Genomic DNA, 12,337 nt, shown 5'->3' with positions numbered 1-12,337 from the left:
AGGCCGATTTCGTATTGGTAGTATGTACATATATCCTTCCCCTTCTTTTTTCAGTTAATTTATGGCCGTTAAATTTTCATGAATGGGAAATGTGGGCCATATGGTCATATTAGCTCTTATATACATTGCTTTCCAAAAATTACAATTAATTGCAGAGTTATAAAGTTCAGTTGGATCTAGGAAAGAGACGTCTCTGCTAGATAATGCTGCTTTGAATGATCTCGCAACGGTAAACCGTTCGGGAATCTAATTAAATGTCCGATGCTGTTGCAATTATTAAGTCTTCCGGTGACCCGTAACCGTGCCCGTGCCCTTCCTCCAGGATATGAACTTGACTCGCGCCGTCAGTGTGTGCCATTCGAGAAATAAAAATAAGTTCTTGGAGGAGGTCAAAACCTTCTCCTCTTTGTATGGTCGTGTTCATCCTTGTTGAAATAGGTAAATTCTTAAGAACGATTATTTTAAAATTAGTAATTTTTTTTATATCAATCATTCGAGAAGGTTATAAAATATCTCGAAAATTTTAGAATAAAAATTTAATAAGTGAATGCTAAAAGGGAAACGTCAGATTTGACGTTGAAATCCTTGATTCCATTTCAATTTTTTTTTTCTGATTTTAGTTTTAAATTTAAATGGAAGTAAAATGAAAACAAAACTGTTACCGTCATTTCCAGACGACAGTTTTGCTTTTGAGGGTTCGAAACGGCAGTTTATTTATCGAAACGTTCCGAATGATAATTAATAACATTTAGAGCTGTGATAGTTCCACTATCTATTGTTTATATTTATTGATTATAATCAATTGTTTATGAAATAATCGGGTTATTTTTTTTAAAAGATACATTGGATGAATTTATATATGTTGAAGAATGTTTTGTACTAATTTGATGATATTTAGTCACGATATGTCAATTTCTATTGAGATCTAGCTTGTCATTGCTTACTCCTTGTAGATAAAGGATGTCGCTCGCAGGTGGCGCCCATCCCCTGTCTGTCCAGATCAGGGTGCATTACTTGAACAAGGATGACAGTTTGGATACTGTGCTCTTCAGGGTTCAGAAAGGTTTGTATAAATAACGCTTAATGTTGATTTTATTCAAAATGTTTAATTGGTTTGAAAACTGTCCGTCACTTGGCGATGTTTGGCCCATACATGCCCGACAAAAAGTTGCCAAGGCTGTTAGACACTACGGACGCTGAAAAAAAAAATCAACGTGCAAACCATAATAGAAATAGGCCTGTCATTTAGGGGGCCTGGCTTTTGAAAATACACTAAAAATAGTGTATATATATTATATTATACGTTTGCGTACCTTTAGTACATGCTCTTCCCCCCTTCCTGGAAAAAGTTGAAATGACGGCCCTGAATAGAAAGCACCAAGCATAAAAAATAGGAAAAAATATGTTTAAAAAAAATTACACGTGGACTATTTTTTTTAATAATAAAAGGATTGGGACAGAAGGAATTCCGGGCATGAAAAATTCTCTAGGTTCATTTTAAATAATAAACGGATAAGGGGCCCGTTCGAGTATTACGTCGTCATCGATGGGGGGGGGGGGGGTGGTTCCCGATTTGATGACGGGGGGGGGGGTTAAGATAATGCTTACATCATCAACCAACCAACTTCAGTCGCCACAGTGGTGGTCGGCTGAAGTTGGTTTTCTGTGGTTCCCAACTTCGAGGCGCAAATGCGAGCCGATCTCGCCATTAAAAAGTCTCGCCACAGAGAGCAACAGTCCTACAAACAGTACAAATATTCAATCACTACACATCACTCAATTCACTTCTGAGATATAGATGGCAGCACTGAAAAATCATACACAACACTAGATACGCACTCAGACTGTTAGGTACACCTACACTTCCGGCACAACTCACTAGGTAGTAAATTGCCTATGGCGATAGACCTGAGTTATGCTCGGTTTGAAAAAAAAAAAAAAAAACATCATCAACCACCCTTTATGAAAATATGAGTTGGATTCAGAGGGGCAGAGCTGATGACGAAATTTTGCTAACAAGGGGGGAAGGGGTTCAAAAATGGCTAAAAATTTGCTTACGTAATACTTGAACGGCTCCTAAGGCAGAAGGCATGACAATGGATGAATAAGTAATAAATACAACAAAATAATAAAACTGTATGATACAATCTGACCAGTAGATAATAATCCAAATGACGCGAGCTACAGAAGACATCTAAGAGACGTGCTGGAAATGGAACAACGCCTGTTTTGAATTTTTTAAAAGACGCTGTGAAGAAAAGAAAAATCCTGTTTGGTAAAGCTAGCGTCACCTGGTATCACAAAGTGAAAACTGGAAAGTTGTTAAAAATACGTCAACTCAAAGCCCCATTATGATGGTCTTGGCGACTTATCGCGAGGAAAAAGTCGCCAAAATTGATATTACAAATTTTTACATATAACGAAGTTTTCCCTTTGTCCTGTGCATTTTGACTGCTTACAAGAAACACTTTCAGCAAAGTACACCTATAACATTTTTCAAGCATGTAAAATGTTGTATTTTGGTTAAGTGCAACATTTTTCAAACCAGTAAGGGGTGGGGGGATGTAACAAAGTTTGCATCTAATGAAAAATTAAAATAAAATAGTTTTGCTGTGTTTTTTCTGACGTTATAAGCGGGTCCGACTTGAACAATAATTGGCTATGGCGGACACAATTTCCTGTTGCAGTCAGCCAAAATTAATGCATTATATACCTTATGTTGCAGAGAGAGCAAATGTGATGAATCATGTTATGCATAGTTTACAATCATTTTTGTAAGTTTTGCAAATTTACCAGTTCTATTGGTAAATATGAATAGTCTATTAATTGCTTAAATTTACTAACCATTTTTGACTCAAACTGAGAAACAACCAAAAAACAGTGCATTAGAAAACCTGACATTGGCTTAGTGTACCAGTGGGTTCAGGAGGCATGAAATTATTTCCAACAAAATCATCAAATCTTTAAAATGTGTTGTATCAGCCTAGGATGATGGAGCCGCTATGGTGGTTAAGTTGTCATGGTGACAGACTGGCATCACAAGAAACCCAGGCTCGAACCCCACTGTCTCCACAGTGGTGGTCGGCTGAAGTGGTTTTATGTGGTTCCCAATTTCAAGGCACAAATGCTAGCTGATCTTCCTATTAAAAAGTCTTGCCATAGAAAGCAAAACGCCTACAACTGTACAATTATTCAATCATTACACTTCACTTACAATTTGAAAATTTTATGGCAACGCTACCCATAACGAGCATTACACAGAAACAAACTTCACATGCACACACTGGAATGTGTGTCCAGCATGTACCAGTTCGTTAGAAATTACGTAGAGGAATGTATACGATATGCATGTATATACAGTTAAGCTTAGTCAATTATGATGGATTCGATCGATGATGCTGATTATGTTTGGAAATGTTAATAAATATGAAGAAAAAGCCAACGTTACAAATACTGATACAATGTTATCCTTATAACACTTATTTTTATTCAGTTTAATTTTTGTGACGAAATGAACGTACGTGAGAAACTGATAATTGTTTGAATTTTGAGTGATATTTCCTAATGATTTCTTCCATGTTTATCATGCTTACCAAAGGGAATTACCTTATATATATATATGTCATTACCAAAAAAGTGTAGGCCTACATTCCACATTTTTGAGATGAAAAATTCAAAGTTGAATTTCAGAAATAAAATTGATCTCAAATTATAGCCCCAACTTGAAGCTTAATATTTCATAAATATTTTTCACTTTTATTTTGTAATATTTTATTTTTTGGGTTTTATGACTGAAAATTATGGATTTTGTCCACTCTGTTATGAAAACAAATATTGCTGTAAAAAAATAAATATAATTTCTGCTGTTTTTACCCCTTAAAATAATGAAATCAGTTTATTTTTTACACATAGGCTGAAAAAAAATTAGTTAAAAAAATATTTTTTTTTTCTGTCGTTTTGATCGTTTTTCATGATTTTTTTCAAAATAGCACATAGAAAAGTTTATTCTTTAAATTTTTTCAACTACTTAAAATTATTTTTTTTTATTTCTGGCAGACAATGGGTTGATAACTTATAATTTAACATCTTAGTTTGAAGTGCTTTTTAATTTTTTTGCCTGTGAACTGCAAAAATGCTTCCCGTAGCAGAGTGGACAGAAATGTTTAACTTGAGTAAGCAATCACAATTATTCTAAATACACTTTTATTTTTTCAACAATTATATAGACAATATGAAAGGTATCCCAGACACTCCTTTATGACATCTGAGAAACATCCACGCTATGAGGAAATTCGAAAAACACACACACCCCTCTTGGTTTGAATTTTGGCTCTGGCAAAATATTTTAAATCTGGTCAAAGTGGATGTAAGAGATATCTTTGGCATCAGCTCTGAACAGCTTCTTTGCATCATTCATAGTCTTGAGGCACATAACTTTGACCTCCACCATCACCTTCAATATCATTTTGGGCTACAACAACATATCTGTATGTAGATTTATATACACCACCAGAATCAAATTTCACGAGCATGTGAACACCTGCTTTAATTAGACCTGTTGAGATTTCTTCATTGCTGTTTCCTTTAGAGTCTAGCATAGTTTTCACTAGTTTCTTGAATGTCATTTTCTAGAGATTCAAACTCTGAAATCGGTTGTGGAACTTCCAGTTTTATACTTCTTTGGCAAGAGTAAGTTTTCTTTTCGTAGCATTCACAGAGATTAGCATTTCTTTCACAAAAGTAAGAAACATCTCTGTATTGCAGCAATCAGATATGTCATTCCTACATGCAACCAATGTATCAGCTGTCATTTTCAATGCAGCACCAACACTATCAACTGCTCCTTTGCCATGGTTTTCATCAAAAAAAAATTCCAAGTACACCACTTGAAATGTTTTGTAACATATTTGTCCAATAAGTAAAAATTTTTCTTTTGTTTGTACTGAGTACAAGGTTCATCAGAAAAAAAGTGAACCATATTTATTTTATATTCTTTCATCACTTTCAAAATCTGTTCCAAATAAGCCCAAATAGATGAAGGTTCATGCTCCAAATTCGGTGACACTGAGCAGAACGAAATTGGATTCTCACATTCTGCAACATACAGCACACAGGTATGGAGACATACTTGATTTCTTGACCCACCGAAATAATGACTTTGTATTTTTTCAGATAATTTGCAATTATTTTCACTGCAATCCACATGAAGAACAGCATGTTCTTGTATGTTTCTAATGCACATTTGGTAAGCTCTATATTGGTGTTGGATGTTAAAAATGTGTTTCTTGAACAATTTTATTTCTTTTTGAAAAACATTGATCAAGTCTGTTAGGATCTCTGCTCTTTTGTTATTTTTGTAACTTCTATCATTTAGCCATTCTTTTCTACTTTTTCTTGTTTGCGCTGCCATTATTCACACTGAAAAGTGCTATTCTCATCCATCTATTTAGAAATTTCATTTATAGATACCATCTTGTCATGACAATTCAAACATTTGCCATACATACAGGATTTAGACTCTCTGCTACACATGATATCAACTATGGTTTCAGGAGATGTTTGAATTAATCTCAGTTTATATAGTGCGAGCAAGTTATATTTCAAATTACTGTGCTACCAACCTAAGCATGTTTCCCTATTTCCAACTTTCTTTTACTTCAAAATTTTTTGTTGAAATTGAATGGTGATTTGAAGTTGGTATAAATCTCATGTTTATGTGTCTCACATTAGTAATCCAGAGTATATCCTGTGAGACTTGTGGGGGGGGGGGGGTAGAGCCAGGAAACAAATAATATAGGGAAATAATTGTTCTGTCCCATAAAATACAGAATGTATTGTCATATAACGACCTTTATTCATAATAAAATTCCCCTTATGCTGCATCTCCCTGGATCTGTGCCTGGCAGTGATTTTGACGATCTGTACTTAATTTTCGTATTTAACTGATAAAATAACATGGGGGGGGGGCAATGTGGTAAAGGGGTTTAAATTTAATATATAACTTATTAAATTTAAGTTAAAACTTCAAAACCTCTTAACTAAGAAAATTTTAATTTAAATCATAGTTTCCATTCTGTTGCATTGATGTAACAGTGTGGACAAATTAGCCTAAATTATTTTTTTTTTCATTATAAATTTAAATGATTTGCAAAAACTTTTATTATATTTTGAAGCATATCTCCATGTGCTATCACTAGATGCTGATATAGGTGAAAAAAAAAAAATCTTAATTATTTATGATAATGACGTAACAGAGTGGACATCCAACAGGGAAAAATCTGGTATTAAAGACAAAATGAATAATAAGTCAGCTTGCAAAAGTCAAATCCAAAATTGTTGATCAAAGCATTAAAAGTAAACCTTTCAATAAGCTCAAAAGTGTTATCAGATTTAATCTGGTATAAAAATGTATTAAAATATATTTCCCAAATGACCATAACTGAGTGGACATTTTAAAATTGGAAAATTTTCGAGACACGAACAAAAAGTTTTTCAGAAAAAAAAAAATTTCTCAATTTTATTGTCAGTTTTATTCATCTATGGCACATATATGAAATGTGATTCCAAGTTTTCTGAAAAAAAAATTCCAGGTTTGCACCAAGTTTTGTTGTTTAACACTTTTTTGAAGCTCGGACAGCCAGATTTTAACGTTTTGCTACAAACAATGATTTTTTAAAAAAGTTAGATACCATCTGAAACAAATTAAGAAACACTGCATGACAGAGAATTAAAATGAACTAGAAAAAAATTAAAATTACCACCAGAGGCTGCTGCAATTTTATAAAAAAAATTACAAAGTTTTGGAAACAGTATATTTTTTTTGGGAATGACCCATATATATGCAAGACAATTTAAAATTAGTATTTAATACAGGATTCTCAGCGACCTGGAAAGTCAAGGAATCGGAAAATGGTCAGGGAAAATCAAGGAAAATGTGAAATATTTGTCAAAAGTCAGGGAAGATTCTAAATACTTGGGAAAAGTTGAAAAAAAAGAAAGAAAAAAATCAAAGAGGATAAATTCTACATTCAAGTGGTTTACCTTCACTTTTTTTCCATGGAAGATTATTTTACTCAAGGAAAGAAAAGAAATTCTTATCAGCATTTTTCTCTAGATCCCGTACTGAAAGAAATGTCTTATCAGTTGAAGGGTAGGATTTTACATACTGGAAAACTATGTTTGCCAGGAAGTCGAATCTGCCCTCTGAGTAAATAGATGAAGGGATCTAATGTGGAGAGACCGTCCTTTCCATTGTTGAAAACAAAGGCAATACCAGCTCTTAACTTCTTTTCTATCTCTTCTGAAAAACATTTTATTCTCTTGTTTTTTTTTTGTTTTTTTTTTCCTGCCTGTGGGTAGAGAGCCTCTAGCCTTTATTGAATTCAATTATTTCTGTGTGAGATTTCCAAGGAAACTCTGGTATTGTGTGCAAGATCATATACACAATTTGATTTTGTAAGGGGTGGTAGTGGCAAAATATTAACATTGTCTGTAATGTGCTTTTCGATGGTATATTACTGGGAAATGATATGCAGTCACCCCGAAAGCAGAATGTTTTGAGATGTTCTGCAACGAGCCCTCAGCTGACTGAAAATGTACTGCGGTAAAAATTCACATGCACATAATAGCGTTTGTCTACACTTTCCTTAAAATTCTTCCAGATTGTTCTGCAACAGCACTGGTTGTTCTGTGACGTCAGTCACACATTTCGGCATATTCTGCTTTAGGGGCAGTCATCCCACCCCATATTTACGGTTTTTTTTCCCTTCATTGGAATTGTTTTTCAGCAGTGCTCAGCAGTTGTCATTCAAGTGTTTTGTTTACAAAATTTGAGTTGTGCATGTTTAGGATGGCTCATTTGTCTAGTCCTACTGATAATGCTCTAAAAAGACAAAAAAAAACGTTAAAACTTTACAAGAAAAATTGGATATATTGGCTATGCTTGGAGAAAGTAAGTCAATTGCTGTTGTGACTTGCCATTACGAAATAAATGAATCTACGTTGAGATATATCAAGAAAAAGGAATCTGAAATTTGATGAGCCGTGGCTGTAGCTGTACTAGTGAAAACTTTGCATCGCCTACAGAATACATGTGTTTCTCATATCGAAAATGCTGATTTTTTTTTTTTGGGGGGGGGTACAAGACTGCTACAAAGAAGGTAGTCCAATTCATTGTAATATTATAATGTGAAAAGGCAAAAAGATTAAATTGCTCTTCTATAAAGGGAAGGGCTGAATGAATGAATTCCAGGGTCTCTGCCGCTGGACTTATCCCGTTGCCGAGATCTCTTCCAGCCCAGCTTCGTGGCAGAGTCTGGTACAATGTGAGTGCACCCAACAGTCTGAGTGTGTAGCTAGTGTTGTGTCTGATATTTCAGTGTTGCCATCTATACTTCAAATTGTGAGTGAAGTGTAATGATTGAATATTTGTAACGTTGTATGCCTGTTGCTCTCTGTGGCGAGACTTTTTAACGGGGAGATCGGCTGGCATTCACGCCTTGAAGTTGGGAACCACAGAAAACCAACTTCAGCCGACCACCACTGTGGCGCCGGTGGGGTTAAAGGGAAGCGCTAGTGAAACGTCTATTTCATCAGAATTTTATGCAAATAAAAGTTGATTTCATAGGTTTAATAAACTATTTGGATTATGCAAAAATCACCGGCGATCAAGCTGCTGCTGAACAGGAGGCAGCTAGAAAATTTCCAAAGACTCTGCCGAAAATTATTGAAGAGAAGGGATATTCACCTTAGCAGGTGTTTAACGCTAACAAAACTGCACTATTTTAGAAGAAAATGCAGCAGAGAACATTTACCACCCAAGAAGAAAAGCTAGCCCCTGGTTTTAAGGCAAGTTAAGGTAGACTTACTATGTTGTTTATGCAAATGAGTATGGATACATAGTAAGGCTCACCGTCATTTTCAAATCTGTATCTCTACAAATCCGTAAGCATTGAAGGGAAAGGATAAGTCAAAGCTCCCGCACAGTATTTTGGATGAACAATAGAAAAGCTTGAGCTATAAAAACAGTTTTCCTGTATTGGTTTAAACAATGTTTTATTCCAAAAGTCAGGAAGTACCTTGAGAGTAAAGACGTGCCATTCAAAGGTCTTTTGATAATGAATAAAACTCTTGGGCACCCAGATGCAAGGAGTTCAAATCTGATGGTGTGGAAGTCCGTTAAATGCCTCCTAATATAACATCTATCATTCAGCCCCCTTGATCAGGGGATAACGCGAGCATTCAAGGCTCATTATACATGTCACTCAATGAAGATCATGGTGCATGCAATAGAAGAAGATGCAAATGCAGAAAATATCTTGAAGGCATGGAAGAATTACACTATCGCTAATGCCATTACTGTCATCACTAGAACCATGACAGCTCTTAAGAGAGAAACAGTCAAATCTGGTTGGAATGACCTTTGGCCACAATGTGTGCTCCAGGACACAACCATTTTTACAGAGCCAACTGAAGAGATTAAAAAAGACATTGTCACGTTAGCAAAAGAGGTGGGTGGAGAAGGGTTCAATGATATGGATATAGAAGAGAAGTCGAACAGCTAATTAACCCTTTAACCGGTCAATTTTTTAACCAGAAATGTTCACCAAAAAGTCATATTTTTTTACTGCATATAATTAAACACAATACTTAATAGAATAAGAAAATGGGAGAATTTCTTTTTTATTTTCAATTTTATTACTTTTATACCATCTTTTATTTCATGATTTTGAAATGCAAAAACCCCTAAATGTTTTCTTTTTGAAAGTACATTCTTCATGGTATGAGGAATATTTTACGTATGTTACAAAATTTCTCTCTGACTTACTATACATTTTGAAGTTTACACTTTTCCAAACTGTTCAGAAGTCTTTTTTTGTGTGGTACAATTTGAAGCATGGTGAAAGGCAAAGTCCTACGTCACAATCAGGGCAGAAATATCGTGTTTCTTTGCGGATTCTCTTCCCATCTTCATTTCTTTTCGAACAGCAAACTGCACATTGTCTTGCAGGCCTCAGTTTCTTATCTGTGGGAGCAATGATTTCTATAAAATGCCTCTCTGTCAGTCTCAGAGGATTAGGCTCAGAACCTGGTCGTCCACGCCTGAAATTGATTCCTGAATGATATTTTTCAATAATGCTGTCAATGAGTTCAAGTCTAAACTCTAGTTGTGTGTTTTTCCCTCCTTTCTTACAGTAGACTACATACGAGTTCCATATAGCAATGTCCAAAAGGTGGAAAAAAATCTTTCTGTAATATTTTTTCCCCCTTTTTTTGATAATTTCAAAATTTTTCAAATTTTGATCCATGCGATCTACTCCTCCCATTGTATTATTATAGTCCATAACGATTTTTGGTTTCTCTTTTGTCTCAGAGCGGACTTGAATTTGTTCCATTTCAGTATTATGAATTGTGGAAAGTAATGAAACGTTTTTTTTATCCATCCACTTCATCACAGTAACTTTTCCTCTCTGAAAAGCTATAATTTCCCCTTTTTTCAATTTTCTTTCCTGCATTTCCCTTGGGACTTCTTTTCTCTTGAGGTTTAGTGTGCCGTATGTGTCTGTTCGGCATGAAACCAATTTGTCTGCTAATTCTGGCGAAGAATAATAATTGTCTATCGTAAGACAGTATCCTTTATGAAGCAAGGGCTCCAGCATTGTCAAGACAACTTGAGATGAAACGCAGAGTTGAGAATACTCAGGTTTCAGAATTGTGTCTTTACCTGTGTATATTATTATTGACCACACATAACCAGAAATTGATTCGCACAGCATAAAACATTTTACTCCAGATCTTGCTCTTTTGAGGGGAATAAATTGTTTCCATCCTAGTCGCCCTTTGAATAGCATAAGGCTCTCGTCTATTGTTACATCTCGCTCTGGTGTCACCGCTTCGCTGAATTTCTTATTGAGATGTTTCAGAACTGGCCAAAATTTTACTAGTTTAGGGCATTCATGATTTTGTGGGTCAAATGCTGCATTATCAGAAAAATGCAAATATCGTTGCAAAAGAAGGAATCGACGATGAGACATTATTTGAGCGAAAAAAGGTGTGCAAGTTGAATGCCTTTTGCTCCAATATTGATCAATTCCAGGTTTCTTTACAATTCCTTGAAGTATATTTAGAGCGAAAAACACATGCAGCTCTTCCAGAGTTGTTTCTTCCCAAAATTTACTCTTTGAGAACTTTCTTTTGACACCCGATTCGATGCACTGTTTAGCATATTTATTTGTCTCTTCCACGATTGTATTTATGAGAGCAGAATCTATGAATGTTTCGTAAAATGAAAGAACATTAGAATTGTCATCAAGTTGCACATGCACAGAAGGAATACCTGTAAATTTGAAACGAGGACAAGGAGGAGGTGGATTTTTCACATTTACCTTGGTAAAAGTTCTGGCAGATTTCAATTCTTCTTCATAGCTGAGCTCACTACACGTGTCATCAGATGAGTCATCAGACGAATAATCCAGATCATTGGAAGAAAGTTCTGAATCTGTATTAGAATCATCTAACAGGAAAGTATCTTCTTCGTTCGCTTCATCCATAATATCCAAAAATATTACAACAGTTTATATAACAATTTACAAAAAAAAGTGCTGCATACACACTAGAACAAAAATTCTTGCTTCCGTAGAGAAAAATGCTTTTTATTGAATGGCCTGGCACCTGCACATGTGAATATATATTTTCGGAAAAAACCCGGATGAAAAACATTTTAGTTTCATGGACAAGTTGTGCCATCTGTTGCAAAATATTGATACTAAATAATCTTTACAAGAATTAAAAATACGGGCAAACCAGAAAATGAAAGGAGAAAATATTGATGCCCGTACGCTGTACGGGCAAACCAGATAGGGACAAGTTTGGGTAGCCCGTACACTATACGGGCAAACCGGTTAAAGGGTTAATAGCAATTCAGAGTCATTGACCAAGGAGGAATTAATGCAGCTGATTGCTCATGAAACAAGCTGTACCAGACAAAGAAGATCAAAATAAATAAGTAGAAGGCAAGTTCACCATGAGTAACATAGTAGGAGAGCTTCACAAGTTCAAATCAGCAATAGATTATTTTCACGATATAGATCTCTCTATGGTATGTTCTTCACATGTAGAAAAATTGGTAGAGGAAGTCTTGTCAACATACTCCAACATACTTGATGATATGAAGAAACAGCAAACAGAGAAATTGCAATGTTTTTCAGAAAACATCAATAATCAATCGCTGCACCTTCTTTTACTTCCTTTATACTTTCGCGTCACCCTGCTCTTCTCATGATGTTCAATAAACAAAAAAAAACTATGGTTTCGGTTATTTGCAGATTTCCTGTATTTT

The 12,337-nt window shown here is 35.1% G+C and overlaps 1 protein-coding gene across 1 annotated transcript in view; it reads left to right on the top strand.

Annotated features, from left to right (window-relative positions):
- The first annotated feature begins 311 nt into the window (after window positions 1-311).
- LOC149083485 (glycogen debranching enzyme-like) overlaps window positions 312-12,337 on the top strand; it is a 116,768-nt gene continuing 104,742 nt past the window's right edge. The window contains exons 1-2 of the mRNA XM_089234006.1: window positions 312-438; window positions 954-1,063. Of these exons, the coding sequence (XP_089090132.1) occupies window positions 961-1,063 (103 nt within the window). The 5' untranslated portion in view covers window positions 312-438; window positions 954-960. The remainder of the gene's footprint in view (window positions 439-953; window positions 1,064-12,337) is intronic.

Source organism: Pholcus phalangioides, unplaced genomic scaffold (genome assembly GCF_987345545.1).
Source record: "Pholcus phalangioides strain wild (caught in Gottingen) unplaced genomic scaffold, Ppha-v1.0 ptg000008l_1, whole genome shotgun sequence".
NCBI classification, from domain to species: domain Eukaryota; kingdom Metazoa; phylum Arthropoda; class Arachnida; order Araneae; family Pholcidae; genus Pholcus; species Pholcus phalangioides.
This window is presented reverse-complemented; position numbering and strand designations above follow the sequence as displayed.